A 25,193-nucleotide genomic window follows, 5' to 3' on the forward strand; every position below is an offset into this window, starting at 1 on the left:
TTCTAACAGAGAATTTTCCAAAGTATAAGTTTCTAGTAGATGAAATGAGAAAAAAAAAAAAACCGGTGTTATTTTGGGAGCCATTGTTCTTCCCTTAACTGGAGGAAAACGAGAAATGTCCTTAATTATAAATGGAATTGATAGATGATGATTTCCTAGTATAATCAGCTTGTGACAGGTGTGAGTCCATGGTCCATTTGTCAGAAATGGCCTGGAGCTGGCATGTTTGACTTAACTATTACCGAGTTCTGGGATGTTGGAGTGTAGGAAAATATTGTCTATACCTGTGAATAAGGCCTCAACCATCAGAATGTTTTTAAAGAGAGCAGAAGCTGAGTTTGAACTGAATTCAAATTTCATGCCAGTTGCTAGAGAACTTTTGATTTAAGAAAACTGTTTTAATGTGGTTCTTCTAGGGCTTGTTGGGATATGTCTAAGACCTAGTTCCTGTCCGTACTGATTAAGTCTAGTGGTGGGGAAGACCTTAGAGAAACATAAATGGCTCTATGGAATCAAATGTTAAATTTTTATGCCAGGGGCAGCCCGGGTGGCTCAGCGGTTTAGCGCCACTTTTGGTCCAGGCCGTGATCCTGGAGTCCTGGGATCAAGTCCCACGTTGGGCTCCCTGTATGGAGCCTGCTTCTCCCTCTGCCTGTGTCTCTGCCTCTCTCTCGCTCTCTGTCTCTCTGTCTCTCGTGAATAAATAAATAAAATCTTTAAAAAAAAATTTTATGCCAGAAGTGTTCAAAGAATGGTTTGTGTGAGCTGGAATAATTAATGAAAACTGAAAACTTTCTGAGGGAAGAGTATTCTGTACTGAGCTATAAAGTATGGGAGTAGGATTGGGATCTCAGGAACAGAGGAAATAACAAAATTATGAAGGTGATAGTGAGTTGAGTGCATTCAGTGGACAGTAAAGAGACCCAGACAAGTCTGACTGGAGAGCAGGGTCCATGGTGGGAAATAATGTTTGGTGAAGTTACAAGGGGCCTTTAAAAACTGGGAAAGGCACATTAAAACCACATTGAGATTCAATTACATAACCATCAAAATGGCTAAAATTAAAAATAGAATGTCAGGTATTAGGAGGAATGAAGTACAATTGAAATTTCCTTACTTTTTTTTTTTTTCTCTCATACTGCTGAATATATAAGTTCCTTCAACCATTTTGAGAACTGTTTGGATAAAAATGTCCATAGTAGCTTTATTCATACTAACCCAAACTGCAAACAACTCTCATGTCTCATGAACAGGAGAGTAGATAAACCATAATGTGTTTACACAGCGGAATACTACGGAGCAGTGAAGAATGGATTAGTAAGCCCACTCGTAGGCATTATGTCAACCAAAGAATCAGACACTAAAGAGAATATGCTGACTGATGAGTCACTGAACTCTAGCTCTGAAACTAATAATACACTATATGTTAATTAATTTAATTTAAATTTAAAAAAGAATGTGCTATATGAGTCCATTTATATGAACTTAAAGAAAGACAAAATTAATCATTGGTTATATAAGTTAAAATGCCACTTACCTTGGGGGAAGTGTTGGTTATTGATTGCAGAGGATCCAGGGAACCTCAGGAGTCTGGAAATGTTTCATATATTAATCTAAATGGTAGTTATATGAGTATAAGTGTATGTGAAAAGTTGAATAGAGTTGTATGTTTCAAATTAGTCCACTTTACATACCTACTGAATATGTTATGTCTTAGTAAAAAAGTGAGAATAATAAGTTTCAGAGTTTAGATTTGTTGTGGGAGGTAATACGGAAGCATTATGGAATCTTCAATAGGAAATGACTTGAAGAAACTAGTGCTTCTAAAATTATTCATCCTCTAATGATATGGAGACTAGAACAGTGTTCAGGTCAGCTATCATATCTAGATCAAATATAGTGCTAGATGTTATAGGAGAGACAAAATATCCATGACCTGGTCCTTATCCTTAAGAATTGAAGTCTTTTGGAGGAGACAAATTATTTGAAACCCAGAAAGTTACAGTGATAAATGCTTGATTTGTGGGGGTATGGAAATGCCACTGAAATCAGATCTGAGTTCAACTCCTAGTTCTGCCATTTATTAGTTTTCTGACTTCAGTCAAGTTATTTATTTCCTTGAATGTTGGTTTCCTTATCTGTAAAATAGGAATAATATCTACTACTTTTGTTGAAAAGATTCAGAGATGTGATATTCAAAGATTATAGTACAATGCAGTAGACATTTAGTAAATGTTCCCTTTTCTTAAACCCTGTACTTATACAGCGATACATATTTTTTTAAAACAATGTATCACCTTCATTTAGATCATGGTTCTTGCACTTATTTGCTATGTGGCCTTAGGCAGTTTACTTAATCTCTCAATCTTTTAGGAGGGAAAAATGGGAAGGGAGATTATACCTTAAGAGAGAGTTATGAGAATTAAAAGAACCTAGCGGATATGCAGTATCTAGCACAAAAGAAGCATGCTAAATAAATATAAGAACCATTTCTCTTGTATGTAATGGAGTATACAAATGTGTAGTACAGGGACACTTGGGTGGCTCAGTGGTTAAGTGTCTGCCTTCGGCTCAGGTTGTGATCCCAGAGTCCTAGGATCGAGTCCCACATTGGGCTCTCTGCATGGAGCCTGCTTCTCCCTCTGCCTGTGTCTCTGCCTCTCATGAATAAATAAATAAAATCTTAAAAAAAAATGTGTAGTACAAATAATGCAGGTAATAAGTGATGAAATTGAATCAGGGTAGTAACTGTGGGGTGGAAGAAGAAGCTGATCTTGTTATATTTTAAAAAGATACAGCAAATTTGATATAGCAGAAGAAGCCTTTCTATACTGTGACCTTTTATAAGGTATCTCTGTATGCCTCTATTTTTGTCTTTTTATAAGATGAAAATGATACAAAATATATCCTTGGATTGTAATGATGCTAACTTGAAGGTGTGACATCATTAAAAACTTTGGTAGGGTCTCAACCCAAAAAGTGGTATCTTCCCTTGAAAGTTATTCCAAGCTCCAACTGAAAAGTGAATGCCTTTTCTATGAGTGGAGACCCCGTCACAATCAAAGCAAAACCTAGATACCTAAAGGGAAGAAAATCCATTTATGATATGTGTCATTATTTGTCACTTGAAATATAATCAGCAGAGTAGCAACCCAGGTCTTGTTGGGTATCAGTGGTGAGTGGTTTCTTGACTAAAGTTTAATTTGCAGGGCAAATACTAAGTACTGAATATTAACATTTCAGAATTGTATTGTTCAGTGTTTATGAACTCACAAGTCAACTGATATCAAATCCTGGACCTCAACCTTCAAATTTCTGGAACAATATTAGATTTCCTGTGAAACTTCTAGCTTGATTTAGCTGCTAATTTCTAGTGTTTCCCAAGCTTGAGGAAAGCAAAGAGGTAAAAAGTAAGGCTTTTCCCCAGCCATTGCTCATTTGTCCTTCTCCTTTCTTCCAGATATTCCGAGTGGTGTGCATTTGTTTGGGTAATCCACCAGAGACATTCACCTGGGAGTATCGAGACAAAGATAAAAATTATCAGAGGATTGGTCCCATAACACCATTGGAGTTTTACAGGGAACATGTCAAGCCACTCTTCAATATGGAAAATAAGGTTGGAGACTGGCACTGGCAGCCACTGGCTATTTATTTTCAAATACCTGTTGACTACAAGGAAAGGTCTAAGATTCTTTGCTTGGTCATCAAACTAGACACTGAACAAACTTTTTTTTCCTTTCCTTTGAGGTATTTTATGTATGTAATGATAAAGTTGGTCATCTGAGGATCTGTCATCTTTCCCCATTGCTCCTCTTCGGAGACTTTTCTAACTAAAGGCCAGCGGTCAGTTTAATTCCCACACACTCCTCCAGTTTGGTCCCAGAATTATTCTAAGGTGCAAGCCAATGAAAGGAGATGAAGTGTTTCTCACCATGAGTTCCGAGCATCTCTGTACTGTGGGCCTCACTGGGGACTTTCTCATAGAAAGGAGCGCTGTCCTTAAAGCACTGTTCTCTTCAGGTTTTTCCTGTTCTCTTCAGGTCTTCTCCAGCTAACTAGCAAGATGATCAGAGCCTCTTACTCTATTGGCATTTCGACCCTCTTACAAGTGGCTTTGTTTTAGGAGTGGAAACTCAGCTTGGTTGCTGTGTTGCCAGGAGTTGAGCCTGTCTTGTAACGTGAGAGCAGGAGTCTTATAGTGACAGGATCTCTATCTTGCCATGTTCAGGGCATACAATTCGTCAGAATTAGTTTGGAGGTAGTTCTAGTAGGAAAAACAATTAGATGCAGCTCCCAAAGGGTGTCCCTTGCACTAACTAGGTTATGCAAGAATCTCTCTTCACATGACTTTGCCACCTTTTGTTTCTTTGTTTTATTTTATTCTTTATTTTTTATTTTATTCTTTATTTTATTCTTTAACAAGGTATTTGTAGTGTTTTATTCTTGTAGGCAGAAGTGATGAGTTTGATGCCCATGTATGAATATAGAGGAAAGGTGTCTGCTTGTTTGACATTCCTGGTTTTATGTTCTAATCAACATGCGTTAATCTCAATAGATTTGTTTAGTGAATGACCCTCGGCCGCAGCACAAGTACAACAGAGTTTACACAGTGGACTACTTAAGCAATATGGTTGGCGGGAGAAAAACTCTCTATAACAACCAGCCCATTGACTTCTTGAAAAAGATGGTTGCTGCCTCCATCAAAGATGGAGAGGTTGGTGTCTTTTCTGGGTCTTCCTCATTGGGGTTAAAATTTCTTCTCTACTTATTTGATGTAATAGGCAGGCAGGATTTATGTTGACTCTTTTTTCTTCTTTCCTCTGTTTCTAGGCTGTGTGGTTTGGCTGTGATGTTGGAAAACACTTCAGTGGCAAGCTGGGCCTCAGTGACATGAATGTGTGAGTACAAGAGATTTAAAATAGAAAATCATCTGTGGGCTATTGCTGTTGGATTGCACTCTTGGTATGAAATGACTTAGCTGAGGTTCACCCAAAGATGAAGGTTGGCCTGAGGGCGGTTCTATCTTTTTCCATCTTTTTTTTTTTTTAAGATTTTATTTATTCATGAGAGACACAGAGAGAGAGAGAGAGAGAGAGAGAGAGAGAGAGGCAGAGACACAGGCCAAGGGAAAAGCAGGCTCCATGCAGGGAGCCCATTGTGGGCCTCGATCTCGGGACCCCAGGATCACACAAAGGTAGGCGCCAAACCGCTGAGCAACCCAGGGTTCCCCCCTATCTTTTCCATCTTGTAGAGTTTAAGGACTCACTGCATAAGCTCCACATATGTATATGCTCTAACCTGGGAAGTTAATATCATACTTCATATCTGAGTTGAAATTATTGCATGTTCCTAAAAAACTATCCTATATGAGAAAAGCACTTTCATTATTATTATTATTTTTTAAAGATTTCATTTATCTATTCATGAGAGACACAGAGAGAGAGAGGTGCAGAGACACAGGCAGAGAGAGAAGCAGGCTCCATGCAGGGAGCCCAATGTGGGACTCAGTCCCTAGTCCCCAGGATCATGCCTTGGGCCAAAGGCGGCGCTAAACCACTGAGCCACGAGGGCCGCTGAGAAAAGCACTTTTAAAAAAGAATTGATTACTGTGTAAATCTGCTCAGTACATTTGAGGTGCGATGAAAGGTTTTCTACACTTCTTGTTTGCTATTTCTTCCTTCTTAACTACTTCTCCTACTTTGATGCCTTATATATTTTGTCTTTATGGCAACTAGAACTAATTTACGTGCATACTTTAAAGCATGCCTCCTGTTTGCTTATGGCAGTGAAGGTTCATTTGCTAACTAAATCATACAGAATTCCCTATTATGCCCCTTTTGGTTTCTTATTGTTACTTTTAAGAAGTTGAGTAAATAATTTGACATTTAACAACAGAGAAGAGAAATCTGCTAAAAGAGAGAATTCATGATTTTTTAAACTTTGACAGATATTCTCTAATCTTTTTGACATTATTTAAATTTTACTGTCAGCAGTGGTCTAAAGGAGTTCAGAAACTGGGTGGTTCAGCTCAGAAGAGATTTTTTTTTTTAGAGTGGGAGGGGCTGGGAGGGGCAAAGGGAGAGAGAATCTTATGTAGGCTCCACACCCAGCATGAGACCAATGAGGGGCTCAATCTCCTGACCCTGAGATCATGACCTGAGCTGAACCACCTAGGCACCCCACAGAAGAGACCATTTTTAAAAGAGGTTACTTCAAAAAAAAATTTTTTTTGAGGTTTTCTTGCCAAATGATCATCACAAACTTGTCAGCCTTTGAGATGGGAAATTTGTTGACTTCATATTTTCCTCAGTACTCTTGCCACACGTAGAGAATGGAATCCCATTGAAAGACCAAATTCTGGGATCCCTGGGTGGCTCAGCGGTTTAGCCCCTGCCTTTGGCCCAGGGCGTGATCTGGGGTCCCCAGATTGAGTCCCATGTCGGGCTCCCTGTATGGAGTCTGCTTCTCCCTCTGCCTGTGTCTCTGCTCACGCTCTCTCTCTCTCTTTCTCTCTGTGTCTCTCATGAATAAATAAATAAAATCTTAAAAAAAAAAAAGAAGAAAAAAAAAGAAAGACCAAATTCTGCATGTGTACCATATTCTCTGAAGAGCCACAGCCCATATTTGGACTGTAGAACTCCTTCAGTTTCTTTTATGTTCCTTTTGCAACCAGAAGTCAGTTTTCCCCATGATTATACTGTCCTTATTTTGTACTACCATGCTTTTTTACAGCTATGATCATGAGTTAGTGTTTGGTGTCTCCTTGAAGAACATGAATAAAGCTGAGAGGCTGACTTTTGGTGAGTCACTTATGACCCACGCCATGACCTTCACCGCTGTCTCAGAGAAGGTATGACCCTCAGCATGCTTATTGCAGTGTTTGCCCAGATGGACCTACGTTCTCCTGTAGACTGTTATCCAACAGATCTTCATTCATGTGATTTCTGTTAAAAGTTAGCTTCCAGGCAAGACATTGTACATGCGTCACTTGGGGTTTGGCTGCATGCTCAGAGGTAATAAAAATAGGAACTTTCCATGAAGAGTAAAATTTGGGTCAAACAGGAATAAGGAAGTAACAGCTTTTCTGTGACTTTGGAAGTTCTTGATTTGAAGAGAAAACCTGAGGGAAAAGATAAGTTCTATTTATAAGGAATTAAAATGTACCCTGAAAGTGTTCATATTTTGATGACTTACGTTTTCAGACTTACCTTCTTTTCATTTGTCATTCAGATTCTTCTGCAATAAAATGTCAATACAGTAATTTGTGGACTCCTTGCCCATTATAGGATTTATACAGAGCTATTCAGAAAATTGGACGTAAAGTATTTAGAATTTCCTATGAAATACTCTGAATAGTAGTATCGCTATTTCTGGAACCATGTATTGGAAACAATAACTGAAATTTTATCTTTCATAAATAAGCTTTCCCATTTCTAGGCTGTAGAGTATATATTTCACTCCTGTGCTCAGGGATCATGGGAAGAAAAGACTTAAAACTACTTTAATTCTTTACCAACACAAGCAAAGGTGTTCTTTTTCCAGCCAAATTACTGGATAGAAAGTTAAAGAGTAACTACCTTGATATTAGAAGCAAAGTGTTAGAAGGAACTTTTCATAAAATGCTATAAGAAATAGAACAAAATACCAAAGTAAGTAAAATACTAAAATACTTAAAATAAAATATTAAGTGGCTTTTATTTATTTATTTATTTTTAAGATTTTCTTTTCTTATTATTATTCATTTATTCATGAGAGAGACCGAGAGAGAGGCAGAGACATAGGCAGAGAGAGAAGCAGGCTCTCCACAGGGAGCCCGATGCAGGACTTGATCCAGGACCCTGGGATCACAACCCTAGCCAAAGGCAGATGGTCAACCAATCGCTGAGCTACCCAGGTGTCCCTTAAGTGGTTTATATTTATATATTTGGACCTACCATATTGTAAAATTCAGTGTATGTATAATATACTCAAATTATTTAGAGAATTATTAAAAAACAAAAATAAATGAAAAACCAGTATTTTCCAGGAGAGGTTCAGCTTTTTATCATTTTCCATCTCTATTATACTCCTAATTTTGAGAAATAAAAATCATACACACCATGTCATTTTCTCTGAAACTTCCATTCTTTGATTGGTATGGCTTATTAACGTGCCATTTTTTTCCTCAGGGAAATGGAGCTACTTTATGTGCTAATAGTATAGAGCTGAATTTATGTTATCATAACTGGAATTCTATATTGAGATCTCTCTGATCCCGCCACTTTGTGTTTTTGGCTACCAATACTAGTTTGTACTACATTTGAATAATTATGCAAAGGTAAATGGTAGTAGCTATATTCTAGGTTATTTTTCTTGGTTGCTGATTTCTTGGAATCTGTGTTGGAGGTCCAGGTATTATACCATATTTGTAGATGACACAGAGAACAGCTCTATCTAGGTCATGCAGGCAAAGGAAAGAAGAGGAATCAATTGCAGACTCATAGTAAATGACCTTAGGTGGTATAGATTCTAACGGTGATATTTAAAAGGAAAGTAAAAATGTACTACAATGGGGAAGTGGAAAACCAAAACAGACATCTGGTAGGCTAGCCCAAAATATATAGTTTAATTGTTGTTATTTTTTTTTTTTTTTTAAGATTTTATTTATTCATAGAGACAGAGAGAGAGAGAGGCAGAGACACAGGCAGAGGGAGAAGCAGGCTCCATACAGGAAGCCTGATGTGGGACTCGATCCTGGGTCTCCAGGATCACACCCCAGGCTGCAGGCGACGCTAAACTGCTATGCCACCGGGGCTGCCCTAATTATTTGGTTTTGAAGGTACCCGGGGCCAAGATTAAGGGGTAGGACAGATAAGAGTGTTTGAAACTTGTTAGTTTGATAGTTGGCTATTTCTGAGACTGAAAATTATTGAGAGCTAAGAAAAGAGTAGAGTTAGATCCCATGTAGATGAGACTCATGCAGTTATATGCAAGTGGGAGTTGACAGATGAAATCATTAGGGGCCAGGGCTCTTCTCAAAGATTTGAGTTGTTTTGACATCAGCAAATGCCCTGGGTAAATGTAAAAGAAAAAAGTCTTTTCCCAAATGGAGCCTTCCTCTTGTCCCTTTCTGTGTTACTATAGTAAAGGTTATAAATGAAGGTTATCATGATAACTATCATTGTCCTTTTAAGAAGATTATAATTGAGTTTATTTTATTAATGAAGATAAAAGAGGGAGAACAATAGAAGAACTGTCTGGATTTTGTTTTATGAAAATAGTCTTTGTACTTTTGCTTTGCCATTTAATCTCTATTGTATTAAATTCCATATTTATGTAACTGAATCAATAAAAGCACACATTTGGGGAATATCATTACTTGGTTGCATTGAGTAGAAAATTAGACAGTATGATGAGAATGTGTTTGTTTTCTTTTGAAACTCTGACCAGGTCTTAGAGTCATTTCTAAGATGAATACAGTAGGAAGCCTTTACAGAGACTGCTGATTGGTTAAAAGCAAGGGTCCCTGGGTTCAGATGGTGTTGACCACTTTTAGTAATTTGATATTTCATATTGTCAGCTAAGTAGCACTTTAATATGTTTATTTTTAGCATCGAATATAAAGGAGAAAATAGTATTTGTTGTTAGGTTTATTGCATTTTTACTCCCAAGAGAGTTAAACGCCACTTTTATTAGATCCCCTTAGTTATAGTAAAGAATACATGGCCCTGATCATGTATATCATAGCTGTATAGAGAAGGCTATTTCTTCTGAGTGGCTGAAGAAGAGCTGAAACTATATGATACTTCAGCAGGAGGGATCTGTTTCAGACTATACACTGTTATCCACTCTTTTGCAGGATGATCAGGATGGTGCATTTGTGAAATGGAGAGTGGAGAATTCATGGGGTGAAGATCATGGCCACAAAGGTGAGCTTAGTCTAACAATGCTAACTCAGGGTGACTGGAGTTTTCACTACTCTCTGCCTCCTAAGAGATATGGGTAAAAGCTGCTCTGGTGTAGAGCATTTTTTTAGTAATTAATCCATTGCATAGACTATTGCACAGAAAACCTGAGGATCTCGTTTGCCCCCTTGATCTCTGACCGACATGGTATGCCTGAAACCCCCAAGTTGATTCTGAGACCAGTATGTGCTGGTCTTCATTGTAAATCATGCTGACCCTACCAAACCTCTTTGTACCAAAACCACTTGACCAGTGAGAAGGTTGAATTCCCTTTGCCAGGATGCTTTCCTATAATGCATCTGGTGTATTTTCATCTACTGCACAAACTCTCTAGAAAGTCAGAACCTTCTGAATGGGAGAATGGGATTGGCAAGAAACCTTAAGCATTTGTTGGAGTCTCCTTAGACGTTGTGAAGTCCAAAGACTTCTAATGGTTACCATTTAGAACTATTCTATTCTGACAAATCAATACCCAGGCAGAAGTCTTAAGGAGATTATAGTGATTGGGCTAAAAGCAAACAGTTGTAATATATGAGTCGTAGAAAAGTAAAAAAGGAATCCCTGGGTGGCGCAGCGGTTTGGCGCCTGCCTTTGGCCCAGGGCGCAATCCTGGAGACCCGGGATCGAATCCCATATCGGGCTCCCTGCATGGAGCCTGCTTCTCCCTCTGCCTGTGTCTCTGCCTCTCTCTCTCTCTGTGTGTGACTATCATGAATAAATAAATAAAATCTTAAAAAAAAAAAAGAAAAGTAAAAAAACACATATATAAGCAAAATGAAGAAAATAAAAATTTAAAGTAATTCTATCACCCAGAGATCACCATCAATTAACAGCTTAGGGTATATTCTTGCAAATTTTTGAGACCCTACTTTTCAAGACAGTTTTTCATAGTTTAGATAAAAGCCTTTTAAGGTTTTTTTTTTTTTTTTTTTTGTATTGTTGGTTTTTTTAAAAAAGATTTTATGTATTTGTGCGTGCACGAGAGAGAAAGAGAGAGAGAGAGAAGGAGCAGAGGGAGGGGCCAAGGGACAGGAAAGGCAAACTCCCCACTAAGCAGGGAGCCTGATGTGGGACTTGATTCTGGGATTCCGGGATCATGACCTGAACCGAAGGCAGATGTTTGACTGACTGAGTCACCTGGGAGCTGCAAGGTGTTTTTATGCTTTAAGTTTTACAGTTTCTAACCCAAAGTGGCAACCACCATAGAGTATTATGCAAGTGAGCGTGTATATTCACTTGTGTTGGTGGTATTTTGTAGCAGCTCTTTCCTAGAGTCCATATTCTTAACATTTAGCCAGTGGATTCTGACTAGGAAAAATGCAATAACCACAGCTTACTAGACTAGCTAGAAGACTGAGAAGAAATAGGTAGGAAATTGAGTGAGATACCCAAACGTTTGGAATCAAACTTCATTATACATCCCACCAATCAAGAATCAGCCAGAAATTTCCTTACTAAAAAAGAAAAAGAAAATAGAGATCTCAGCAACTCTTTGTTACCTGTTTAGATAGTGGTTTCCCAGTTGTGTTTTTTAGTATTTCCAATGGTAAGAGGTAGAAGAGGAGGAGTGCAGAGGTTTGGGGGTGAACACATGGGACATCAGTCATTTTTATTTGAAAACTGCTATTTTAGAAATTGAGCTTTGAACTTGAGTATGCTGTGATTCAGCAGCACAGGCCAAAACCTGAAAGCCATATAATTTGTCATTCCCAGTCTTTTCATCTCCCCGTGATGTGATCCTTGTGAATTTTGGCTGACCATCCTTGGGATCTGCTGTGAAACTCAGCAGCTCAGTGTTTCTGTGTAAACAAATACAAGTGCTATTCGTGCATTTCTGTTCATCAGCAGTTGGGTGTACTTCTGTGATTTCTGCGATTGTTTTATGGTTATATGGTGCTTGTTATATTATGACTTAAAGTAAGGTATTTTTTAAAATTAGCGATTCCTTATATGATGAGTTTTAAGACAAATACACATTGGGATCAGGTGGAAAAGGTTAGAAAGCTTAACAAACCTAGCAGAAAGATTAAGATAACTCATGATATAGTTACATCTGCAAATTGGTAGTAAAGAAATGAATGCAAAGGGATAGCTTGCCTTGAATTGGAAGGATTTGATATTTGTAATATTTTATTTTATTATTTTATTTTATTAAAGATTTGTATTTATTCACGAGAGACACACAGAGAGAGGCAGAGACACAGGCAGAGAGAGAAGCAGGCTCCATGCAGGGAGCCTGATGTGGGACTCGATCCCGGGACCCCAGGATCACACCCTGGGCTGAAGGCAGGTGCTCAACCACTGAGCCACCTAGGCGTCCCAATATTTGTAACATTTTAAAACATAAGATATTGCTTCATATGCACTTCTGTAGCTTCTGTTTCATTTTTGGTCTAATTTGGTCCCTGTAATTGGGTTTGTTATCATAAAGGTTAATGCTTAGGAAATGGACTAAAGTTATGGTTTAGATGAGCCTGGATCTTTTGGCTTGCTTCTATGATATTTTTTCCATCTGTAACAGTCACTCGGTTTATAGATTAGTAGTATGTTTTTTGTTAGTCTCAGCCTGCCAATAACCAATGTTGTGGCTTGATCAGTCCTTGTGGTTTTTATTTGTTTGCAAGATGCCCTTCAGCAATAACCATCAGGAAATTTTGAAAAAATAAAGGTTTATTGCTTACAGAACCTGGAAATTACACAGCTCACCTGGAGCCAACACATCAGTGTTATAGGTAGACAGAGAGCATGCACATGCCTGGAGTTATCTTTTAATGGGAGTTGAGGGTGGGAGACGGGTTTCGTGGGCTCACTGTTTATTGGTGAATTTAAAACATAAGAGCAGGAACTTAAAGTGTGGGAAGAGAAGAAGCAAGTGGCCTAAATGGTCAGTTACCAAAATCAACTAGGATCTCCAAAACAAAGGAGCCTCAGTGGAAGGAGGTGGCCTGGCTCTTTATGTAGTCATGTGGCTGGCAGTGTGTTTATTTGAGATAGCCATCTCTGCAGTGGATGTCTTAGCAATCAAAGCTTAAGTCAGGCCCTTGCATTACAAAAAAAAAGAAAGAAAAACAATTCTCAGGTTTTACACTACACAGTTATATCCATTTAAGATAGAATAAACACTTGTTAAGTCAGGCAAATGTTCTGTTTGCAGTGTAAGTTATTGAACTTACTTTGAACCTAAATACTGTTTATTACTTTGAACCTAAATACCATTTATTTATTTATTTATTTATGAGAAAGAGCAAGAGAGCAAGGGGGAAGGGCAGAGGGAGAGAGAATCCCAAGCAGACTCTGCCAGCTTGAGAGCCAACTCGGGGCTCGATCCCAAGATCACAACCCCTGCCAAAACCAAGAGTTGGATGCTTAATGGCCTGCACCACCAAGATGTGCCCCTAAATACCTACTCTTAAAGAAGATTCTGGGCCACTTTGTTATTTCTTTTTCCCCAATCAACTGTACCCCTTTACTACTAAATAAAAATTTTATTTTTGCTAATTTAGTAATTCCATTATATTGAGAGAGCTGAGGTCTTATTCACCCTATAATCTGCCTGTAATCCTTCTTGGTGAAATCTTCAACTATCTAATGAAGATTAAACTAACTTTTTTGTTGTTCTTGAATAACTGAGCAAAGCATTTCAGTAGAGCAAAAAGATATGAGCTAATTGGGGGTAGGGGGTAGTTCTCAAAGCCAAAATAAATTATTTTCATGTATTTTTTAGTAATTTTTTTGGGGGGGAGGGCAGGCAAAGGGAGAGGGAGAGAAAATCTTAAGCAGGTTCCACACTTAACATGGAGCCCAACTCAGGGCTTGGGGTTTGATCTCATAACCCTGAAATCATGACTTGAGCCAATTAAGAGTCAGTGGCTTAACTGAGCCACCCAGGCCCCCCTTAGCAATGTTACTTTTTACTTAACAGTAAGGAAAGAAAGAAAACCGTATCTAACTTATTAATTAGCACACTTGGCCTGACCTTAGGAGAGTATGTGTAGTATGTTATTATGCTGGTGATACACATTCATCCCAGCAAGGCCCTCCTGTCTGTCATCCTGGTGGGCATTGACCAGCATATGTGAGGCAGAACCTCTGTGCTCTCTCAGGAGACAAAACAATCTTAAGCAGCATTGCTGGGATTGTTTCTGTAGATAACATTGTTAACCGTTTGTTTCTATTCTATTTCTGCCTGTTAAGATTGATGGTTTCTGAAAAAGCAGTGTAGATATAAACACAGCAGAGATAATTAGGCGTGCTGCCGTTGCCCTTTGCCCACTCCTGGCTTTGGTCTTCCCCATTGGTCATGTTCATGGCCTTTCTTGCCAGAGATGATGAAGTAAATCGAATAACCTGTTTACCAAAATGGACAAAAGTACCTTCTGACCCCAAGAGATGTAAAAGGAGAAATTAATTCTGGTCATACTGGGCCCCTTGGGTTACTTCCTTTTGGTGAAGTCCAGCATTCTTAGCTGAACTGAAATTGGACCACATGTCTAACATGTTGTTTTACCAACATGGCTTTCTTCTTTCACTTGCTTCTTAAAATACTTGGCTGTGCATTTTGTACATTAATGGATCACAACAAAATGGAGGGGCTCAGTCATTAAAGCATCTGACTCTTGATCTTGGGTTGTGAGTTCAAGCCCCACATTAGATATAAAGATTACTTTAAAAATTAGAATCTTAAAAAAAATTGATTTCACAACTGGATGAGGAAGAGACCTTGGGACTTGTTACATTGTCTTTCATTTTGAAAAGTCAGTAGGCTTATTTGTTAGAGTAAAATAGTTTGGTAAAACATTTAAGAATTTAAAAATAGAATAGCCTTTAGTGCTTCTCTCAGTTAGTAAGTCACTTGAAAAGAGTATACTGTAAACCAAAATAAGCTGCAGGTCATCTAGCTAATAAGTGATGGAGCCAGAATTATAATCCAGACAGTCTGATGCCAAGAGCCTGTTTTTTTAACCACTAAACTTTGCTTCCTCTCAGTTTCTCTGTCCTAACAGCATGTGGTCTACTCATGGAAACAACAAATCAGTTCATGATCTTTGGTGATCAGAAACTAGTGGTTGGGGGACATATAAAAGTATAAAGGATCTGGAGACATCATGTAAATGTGCCATGCCAGGGGAAGGGGCCCGAGGAGCACCATTATGGCTACGGATCTGAATGAGTAGGGAGGGATGGGATATCTTGTGAAGGTTTATGTTCAAATACAACAACACATTGTGCGTTGGGCAAGTAAAAAACTTTAACCACCTATAACTTCCCAGAATTATTGTGTCCATGCTGCTTTATATTTTTTTACCTTATTATCATGCATAATTTCAAGTATATATAAAGTAAACAGAATAGTATTAAGGAACCTCCCATGTGCCTGTCACCCAACTTCAATAACTATCAAATTCTGGCATGCATGTAATAAAGTGTTTCTGATAGTCAATAAATTGAATTCTTGAATGGTCTTCCTAGTGAACCAGTGTCATTATAGAACTTCTTTATGGTTGATTCACTTAATCATGAGATGTATTCTAGTTTTAAAGTCTGATACAGCAGAATTCTGAACATGGAATTATCATAGCAAAGTTCTCAATGTTCATTTAGTCTGGTTTCTTAATATGCTACATAATACAACCATTGAGTGAGGATAGGGAGAATATTATTTTCTAAATCTTTTCACTGTAGAAAAGAAAATATTTCTTTTTTTTCTTTAAGATTTTTTTTTTTTTTAAGTAATCTGTATACCCAGCAAGGGGTTTGAACTCACAACCCCAAGATCAAGAGTCACATGTTGTACCAACTGAGCCAGCCAGGTGCCCCAGAAAATATTTTACTTACTTATTTTTAAGATTTTATTTATTTATTCATGAGAAACACAGAGAGGCAGAAACACAGGCGGAGGGAGAAGCAGGCTCCCCACAGGGAGCCTGATGTGGGACTCGATCTCAGGACTCCAAGATCATGCCCCAAGCTGAAGGCAGATGCTCAACTGCTGAGCCACTCAGGCATCCTGAAAATATTTCTTTTAAAAATTTTGTCTCTCCTAGTTTTTATTTTGAACCAAAATTAGTTTTTCATTTTTCAAATTGCTTTTGTACCTTTCAGATGAACATCTAACATTTTTTTAAGGGGCGTCTGGGTGGGTTAGTTAAGTGTCTCCCTTCAGCTCAGGTCATGATCCCAGGGTCTTGGGGTTAAGCCCCAGGTCAGGCTCCCTGCTCAGCTGAGAGTCTGCTTCTCCCTCTCCCTCTTCCTGCCGCTCCCGCTGTTTGTGTGTGTGTGCATGCGTGTGCACGCACTGTCTCTATTTCTGTGTCAAATAAATAAATAAATCTTTACAATTGTTTTTAACCCATATTCTTCATCTTTTCTTACAAGTAGCCTCTCTGTTCCTGACTTCATTTTAGTGACATTTCCAGGCTTCTTTCTAAAAGAGAATGTCTTGATTTCCATCAAAGAGATGTTGCCATATTATATTAGAGATTTATCTGGAAAGAAATTTATTTGGCTGATTCAGGTTATATCTGGACTTCTGCTGCTTCCTGAAAACTAGCCTCACCAGCCAAACTATACCATATGATTTTGGAGATAGTATGTCCAAAGCTAGGCAAAAAAATCATATCCTTCATCTAATGTTTATCGTGAAACCGAAAGAGACAGTTACTACTTTCTTGATTATAGATCCTGGACAATAACTTAACTTTGTATAGTTTCACATTTCTCTATCAGTAACATGGATAATTTCTATTTCTTTATGACGTCCTACAGTTTGTTTATAGCCATCAAATGAAATAATACATGAGTGCATATTTCAAACTGTATGCTGCATACATATGTATGTAACTCTGAAGAGTTTAAGGAGTATTCCATATTTTTCTCAGAGGTACTCAGTATATATAGTTCATAGCATCTTTATAAGAACTCAAAATTTGTTGATGCATTTGTATTTATTTTTCCTCGTGGCATGGAGGTAGAGTAACTCAGGATAGGAGCATGGTTGTGTGGCTCAGTGGTTTAGCATCTCCCTTTAGCTCAAGGCATGATCCTGGGTTCCTGGGATCGAGTCCCACATCAGGCTCCCTCTGGGGAGCCTGCTTCTCCCTCTGCCTATGTCTCTGCCTCTCTCTCTGTGTTTTTCGTGAATAAATAAATAATCTGTAAAAAAAAAAAATAAATAAAAGAAAAAAGATTGTTCTCCAGAGAGTGAGTTTGCACATGCAAGTTGGGGGAGAGGCAGAGGGAGAGACTCTCAGGCACACTCCTCAAGCCCATCCCAAAGTTTAATGCCACAACCCATGAGATCATGACCTAAGCTGAAACCAAGAGTTGATCGCTTAACCAACTGAGCTATCCAGGTGCCCCGGGATTCAGATTTCTTAATTTGACAAAGACAGCTTCCCTAAAAATGTATATTACCTATAAAAGATAATGTAGTATATGCAGATCTGTTTGAGATTCAGTTTTGTACAAGTTACGTAAATTACAGGCAATATTGAGCTAAATATACTGAAATAAGAGAAAATTATACAAGCTAAAAGCAGAGGCTTCTAACTTTCTGGAAAGGGGCAAGGTACAAATTTGTTGTGTTGCCTCAGGGTTTTCATGTCTCTACCAGCTTGGGAAAAGTGCTGCTGTTACCAAATAGGAGTATCAGAGTTCTTTCCTCCATCTTTATTAACCAGAGAGCCTGCATGAATCGGGCTAAAAAAACAGTACATGTATGTGGAACAGAGGGAGTGTGCGTTCTCAGATTGCTTCTTCCTTATCAAAGTGTGTGACTAGGAAAGAGCTACCATTTGTGAGAGGGGACAAACAATGGCACAATAGCTCCTTTTGACCTGTAACAGGCCTCTGCTTTAGGGATAAATCTCCTCACATTCAACATAGAGTTTTGTGCATATATTTGCTTTCTCCTGTAGAGAGGATCTACTGTTTTCACCTGATCATCTCCAAGGTGTATTTGCATTGATTTGAGAAGGATAAAGGTGAAGAAACATAGGATCTGGAGCCAGACCACCTGGGCCTGGCAATCCCACCTGTTGGCGGTCTGACCTTGGTCATGGTATTTAACCTACTTATACTGTACGTTTCTTATCTGTAAAATAGGGATAATAATTGTACCCCCCTCATAAGGTTGTTGTGAGAATTGTGGCAGGCATATAAGGAGTGCTCAAAAATATTAGCTGTCGTTATTATTGTGGTTAATGTTACCTTTGGACAAATGAAGGCAGAACAAGAAGGCCCCTTAAATATTCTCTTCTAGAGGAGGGCTGTTTAACTTGCCCATGCTTCCCCAGTTTCAGATCTCTAAGAATTCAGGATCATAGTGTGACCATTGCACTACATCACCAGTTTACCAGATGGATGGCTCATCACGTGGGCTTAGTTTCGTGAGAGAAAGCAGTGGGGATGAATAAACCTAGTGCTGAGGAAAAACCATTAGCAATAGCATCACCTCACATTTATTGATGGGATGCAGGGAACCATGCACAGACTATGGTGGAATGAATGTCTGACCCTCCGAGGAACTGATATTCACCAGGGACACAGGAAAGGGGTTTGAAGAGGGCTGTGATGGGACAGAAGTGGCATTCATGGTGTGCTCCTCAGACTGTAAGATACAGGGTCAGTGGGCCCAGAAAGGGAAGTGAAGAGATGATTTTTCCAAGAAGGCAAATGACAGAGAAAGGGATAACTGCAGAGAGCCCTCTCAATAGGGAGACAATAGGAAGACTCTGAAGCCAAGGTGGGGGCTTTTCGAGAAGTCAAGGAACTGCAAGGTGTCAAGGAGAACTTGGTGCTGAATAGTGCTACAGCAGAGCAGTCAGAAAATGAGTCAAGGGAAAAGGCTTTTGGGCAGTTTTTAGAAACTTTAGGAGGGATGGGAATGGAAGCCCAACTGTCCTATATCTACCACATCAGCCAACAGCCGTACTAATCCCTCCAAATGCTAGGTACAGGGAGGGGACAGGAGGATTGGAGCTGGGACAGTTGAGGTTGTAAATCTTGCTCCATATATAGTGTTTGTAATTTATTATAAGAACAAATAAGTAGGGGCAGCCCGGGTGGCTCAACGGTTTAGCGCCACCTTCGGTTGAGGTCGTGATCCTGGAGACCCGGGATTGAGTCCCATGTCGGGCTTCCTGCGTGAAGCCTGCTTCTCCCTCTGCCTGTGTCTCTGCCTCTCTCTTTCTGTGTGTCTTGGATGAATGAATAAATAAAATATTAAAAAAAAAAAAAGAATAAGTAAAACAAACACAAAAATAAGTGCAAAATGAGGGATAAATTGCAAGGTAGATGGTGAGTGGTTAGAACTGTGAAGGCCCCTTAGTGAGTCTTCAAGGGTGAGTGGAATTTTAAGAAAAATTTTTTTGGAAAGGAAGTGGGAGGCCAGTAGCCCTTGGCATGTGGAGCATGCGTCAGGTAAGTCTGAGGAATGAGGCCAAGAAAGTGTGAGCTTTTGAGGATATCAAAAAGCAAGCTTTACCTGCAGCAGGAGTAGTGACAGTTTTGGGGTCAAAGAGAAGTCTTTGAGTTTCAGTGGACAGTAGAACCCTTGGATGACACCTAAATCTGTACTTTGCTCTCATGTCCATCATTAGAAATCTGGCAGAATTGTGTGTGTTCTGGATAGTGCTTACTGGTCCAGGGGAAGGAGAAATCTGACTGGTTGGTACGTTGCCTTCTCTCCTCAGTGCAGAGGTGGGTGGGATCCTTCTGGACTCCTTAGCAGAGGACTCTTCCTCTTTATTAATTGAATAATTGAACTTCTGTTAATTGAACTTGGTTGTGATTTGATGCTTCTGTTAATTGAACTTGGTTGTGATTTGATGGTTTTAAAAAATACAACCCATAAACCAAAACAGCCCTCTTTCCCTACCATATTTTTCACTCTGTAAATTCTCTAGCTTTTGTTGTTGTTGTTGTTGTTGTTGGGTTTTTTTTGGGAAAAAAAAAAAAAAGTCATAGGTAATACCAAGCTAGAAGAGTGTCCCTTCTATTATTGAAAGATTTCAGGAATGTGTTCCCACCATATAGCCAGACTTCTGTGTTTACTCGAGGGAAGAGAAGCCTCTTTACAGATCACTGTCCAATGTCTGTCTCATAATTGGTTCCTTTTCTCTTTTTTAACATCCAGCCCACCCTGTTCTCTGTCTTCTAAATACATGCATCCAGATCATATGGCATCTCTTTGATTTAAAGATACAGAATACCTCATAAGCAAAAACTGGGCCATGACATGGCTATTGATGTGAATGTGTGAGCAGGTGGAGTTGGTACCAAGCAGGTACCTGAACTAGATTACGTGCTGTTACTTGTTGCTTCAGCCATAACTACCAAGTCTCTAAGCTCTCTCTAGGAGGAAGCTGAGCCCCATGGCAGACACTCTGATATTGAAGCCCAGGTGTGCATACGGGCTTTACTTACTGGCTATATGACTTTAGACAATTCATACCAACCCTTTCTGCCTTGTAGTGTTGTTTAGGATTAAAACCAAAACAAGGATAGTGAATGTGTTGGGATCCTTGGGTGGCTTAGCAGTTTAGTGCCTGCCTTCGGCCCAGGGCTGTGATCCTGGAGTCCCGGGATCGAGTCCCACATCGGGCTTCCTGCATGGAGCCTGCTTCTCCCTCTGCCTGTGTCTCTGCCTCTCTCACTCTCTGTGTCTCTCATGAATAAATAAAATCTTAAAAAACAAACAAAAAAAGGATAGTGGATGTGAAATTGCATTGTGAAATGAAACTCCCTAAAGATTTATGTCTATGCTTTTGTTTGCTTTCTAGAGTGTAATTCTTTTAATAAATAATAAAATCACACTGCTCTAAAATCAAATTACAAGAAAGCATATCAAGGGAAATCTTATTTCCCTGTCACTCTCTACTCTCTTCCCCTTCCCCTCTTTCAGGTTACCAATTTCTCTTAGTTTCTGTTTCATGTTTTTAGCATGTTTTAGTGCATCAAAGGTAACACACCATATTACCCTGCTCTTGCTCTCACTTCACTAAACAGCATGTCTTGGAGGCATTTCAATATCAGTATGTTTCCGTAACGGGACAGCTTGGTTATTTTCCATTGTCTGGATGTACCATAGTTTATTCAACCAGTTCCCTTACTAATGGAACTTGGGGTGTTTCCAGTCTTTTGCTGTTACAAACAATATTGCAGTAAGTTAATATATATATGATACTTAGAGCAGTGCCTAGCATATGGTAAGTGCTAAATGAGTATTAATTATTGTGCATAAATACATAAAGTATTTGTGCAACTATTGTATGTCTGTGGGATAAGGTCCTTGAAATGGCATTAGTGAAGGTGGGTAAATGCATTTGGAACTTTTGTAGATATTGCCAAATTCCATTTCATAGGGATTGTGTCATTTTGCACATTAACAGCATACCCTATAGAAATAAAAGATATTAAGGCTGCTTTACACAATGGGCACCTAACAGAAGTGGTTGACAGATTATCATCACTTATCTGTAGAAATTATGTATGTTCATACTTGGAGACTAGACTGTGCCAAGGCCATAGTGAGTGATGGGTTTTCATTTAGACTATGCTTCTAATATTTTCCTACCACTTAACCTACCTTTTTCTCGTATTTTTCATTATAATAGCAGAAACATGTTCATTAAGCATAGCACCAAAGTTAAAACTGTAAAGGAGAAAAGATTGATAAATTTGGCTTCATAAAAATAAAAACGTGGAGTGGGCTAGAAAGCATCACAGACTACATTAGAAGGAAAATGACATGACAAGAAAAAAATGTGTGCAGCCATGCTAATGTATTAATATATGACATGTTATTACCGATCCCTGTGAAAAAGGGAAATACACCAGGTAAAAATAGGCAGAGGCCCCAGATGGGAAGTTTGCAAAAGAAAACTATAAATACAAGTAAATACACAAACACAGAAAGGCTTAAATTGGACCCAAAAAGACCAATTTGTTTGTAATTATAGATACCAAATATTGATGAAGATTTAAGAAAATTAAATAGATAATTAAGGATATGTACAAAGATTTAATTGCAAAAATATTTATAGCATGAAAAAACAAGTCAGACTTCATCAGTAGGGGATGGGTTAAAATTCATTGGTTTACTCATCCAAATTCAGCACTTAAAAATTATGATGTAAATAGTTGTATTCTTTAAATTAATATGGAAAGAGATGAAGTGGAAACCAGCCTGTGTGGTACTTTGTAATAAAAAAGTATATGTGATGTCTTGTTTTTATTAAATGTATAGAATCTACACACACCGAAACTTTATCAAAGACTGTATGTAAAATCTGAACACGGCTTATCTCAAGATGGTGAGATTGTAGGCAGTTCTTAAATTTATCTCTCTCTTCTGCTCCTCAACCACCTCTTGCTCATTTTCTTCCTTTTCATCTTCCTCCTCTTCCCATGTTTACAAAATCTCTTTAATAAGCGTTGTTTGGGTAATCTTTAGGTTTGGGAGTCAAAAACCAATGTAAGACTTAATTCAGAAGTTTTGAGGAGAAAATCACCTAACCCGTTGTATAAAATTACCAATTTGTTATTTTTTGTAAGGTTTCTTCACCTGTGTACCTGGATTTGTAACATGGTTTTAATTATATTAGATATATCGTTTTTATATAGTTTACTCTCATTGCTTAAATATTTTCCATGTTGTTACATGGTCTTTGCAACTTCATTTTAAGTTTAATTTCATTTTAAGCTAATGTTCCGTGAAGTAGTTTCAAACTATTTTTTAAATTTTTTTTTTAAGATTTTATTTACTTTTTCATGAGAGACACACAAAGAGAGAGGCAGAGACACAGGCAGAGGGAGGAGCAGGCTCCATGCAGGGAGCCCGATGTGGGACTCGAAACCGGGTCTCCAGGATCAGGCCCTGGGCAAAAGGCGGCGCTAAACCGCTGAGCCACCCGGGCTGTCCAGTTTCAAACTATTTATTAGGAAGTTGGAAATATGAGACAAATGCCAGTGAGGTTTTTGTTTTCCTTTCTTGGAGGCTTTCTTCAACGTTGAATTATCACCATCAGATGAAAGATTGGCAGTGACTTAATGAAGCCATGAGAGTCCAACCTCCTTAGGTCCCTTCTGCCAGACACATCCATCAGAGCAGAACAGAAACTTGATTTTGTCACACCTTTTTCAAAAACAGTCCCCCCCCCCAAACACCACATCAACCCCAAATCATGTGTTAGTGAGGCAAAGTACCTCATAGAAGATAGCAAAAAATACATCTAATTCATAACTGATAATATATTTATCACTTTAATCAAGTCTGAAAGGTTGAAATGTAAGATCTCTGGTAGAATTTCAGAAAACTCTTCTCAGGTAAAGATCTTCTTTCCCTTACACTAACCTTTTCTTTTCTTTTTTTTTTTTTACACTAACCTTTTCAAAACTATTCTGTTTCTGAGTGAATTTGGCCTAATCAGTCTAGAACTGTATCGACAAACACTGTTGTTCCCTTTACAGACCAACACTACCCTTTCTCTTAACAAATACAGAAACATTGGCAGTTTTATAAGGGACTGTTCACTTATTTCTTTCTCATTGTATGTAAATAACACTTTAAAGCTTAAGCAAACTGTAATTTCACCTATTTCCTAAAGCTGAATTTCTTTATCCATTTATCTGTTTCCCTAAATATAACCCTGGGATCCTGGTTGCAGATTTTTCTTTTCCTTTTTCCCTGGGGAATGCATGTTCCTAGTGGCCACAGTGCTTACAGGCTAGAAGCTGCAACTTTCTTCAAATCAAAATTTTAACCTTTAAACCTGCCTAGGGGGGAAAAAAAAAAAAAGCCAAAAAAACCCAAACACCCTGTCTGAATGGGTATTTTGCTGCTCCCCTACGCAGTGCTTGCTTGGGTTTCAGACATACTGATCTTAATCTGAAACTCCCAAGACACACAGTATACAACAGTTACAGCAGCCCCAAGTTCATTATCTGCTCAGGGTGCAATTACCTGGCAGCCACCTAGAGCGTGAGGTTTTTCTGGGCCCCCAAAGAACTCATATCCTGAAAAGAGAGACTAATCAAGGCAGGTCCTCTGGGTAGGGACACTGCGAGGGTGGATTGCAATTGATAGGAGCTTTAATTTGTGAGGACTTAATCTAATCTGCTTTTGGAACAAGATAGTGTACATGTATTTATTGTCCATTTTCTCTGTGCATTCTTTGAAGACTCATTTGATTGTGTGATGATAGTATTGTCATAAGGACACAGAACTTTATTACATGAATCTGCCTCTGTCCTTCACCTGCCTCACTGCCCAGAGCTACTCCAGGGATTTATTTAGCCTGCGTTATGTTAAGGGGAAGGATGACTATTGTCTCAAATGGCATGGTGTTTAGGAGTCTGGTTTCCTGTCCTGAAAGCCCCTTTTGGGGAAGGCAGATAATGAATTTCTCAGGAAGCAGTTACTTAGGATGCAGCAGGAAATGGTACTAGTTAGCTCTTCAGTAGACAGAGTTGTCTGTCCGTCAATAGAACTTGGTAGCAGTATAGGTGATAGTGCAGCCAGGTCCTCGACTGACTGACAGAAGGAAAGCCAGGGACTTGGGAGTCTATAATCAAGCCAGGAGCCAGAAGCCGCCCAGGCTGCAACACGGACCTGTGTTCCCTTGTCAGGACCTTCCGTTGAGAAAAGGAGCTTTGGATCAGGAGGCTGGCATCATGGACAAATATGCCTTCCTTTACCCGTCCTGGAGGGAGCCCATAAGCACTTTGCCAGGGCATTTTCTGGTGATGATAGACATCCCGTGCCACATCACGGGGAGCTGTCTTTGGCTTCTGTCAGAGGAGAAGAGGGGAAGTGGGTACGGGTCACCTGACCAAACAGTTGTGTTTTCATGTTAAATAATGTCCCCTGTTACACCATTTAGCTTACACAATTAGATTTGCCATCCTGTTGTATTTTAAGTACTTAAATCGGTCTGGCCTGTAAAGCAGCAGTTGTCAAAGTGTGCAGGTCCCTAGGGCCCTCTTAGGAGGGTTGCAAGGTCTTCCTTCAACAACATATCTGTGTGAGGCCAGACTTTGCTTCCTCTACTTCAGCCAGAGAACAGATTGCAACAGATTGAAGACAGAAGCAGATAAAAGAATTCACCTGTCTTCTGTGAAGCCAGACATTAAATTGGAAAACAAAGCCACTTTTCTAACTAAAGTTTATTTTGTTTTGGAGAATATAATGATTTTTTCCTAAAAATATATTATTTATATTCATGTTTTTTTCATTCTTATGAATTAGTA

The 25,193-nt window shown here is 38.9% G+C and overlaps 1 protein-coding gene across 1 annotated transcript in view; it reads left to right on the top strand.

Moving 5' to 3' along the window:
• BLMH (bleomycin hydrolase) overlaps positions 1 to 25,193 on the top strand; it is a 48,220-nt gene that overhangs the window by 20,471 nt on the left and 2,556 nt on the right. Inside the window, exons 7-11 of the mRNA XM_072779170.1 lie at positions 3,461 to 3,616; positions 4,556 to 4,714; positions 4,831 to 4,898; positions 6,733 to 6,850; positions 9,839 to 9,908. Coding sequence (XP_072635271.1) covers positions 3,461 to 3,616; positions 4,556 to 4,714; positions 4,831 to 4,898; positions 6,733 to 6,850; positions 9,839 to 9,908 — 571 coding nt within the window. The remainder of the gene's footprint in view (positions 1 to 3,460; positions 3,617 to 4,555; positions 4,715 to 4,830; positions 4,899 to 6,732; positions 6,851 to 9,838; positions 9,909 to 25,193) is intronic.

This window comes from Canis lupus, chromosome 16, assembly GCF_048164855.1.
Source record: "Canis lupus baileyi chromosome 16, mCanLup2.hap1, whole genome shotgun sequence".
Lineage (NCBI taxonomy): Eukaryota > Metazoa > Chordata > Mammalia > Carnivora > Canidae > Canis > Canis lupus.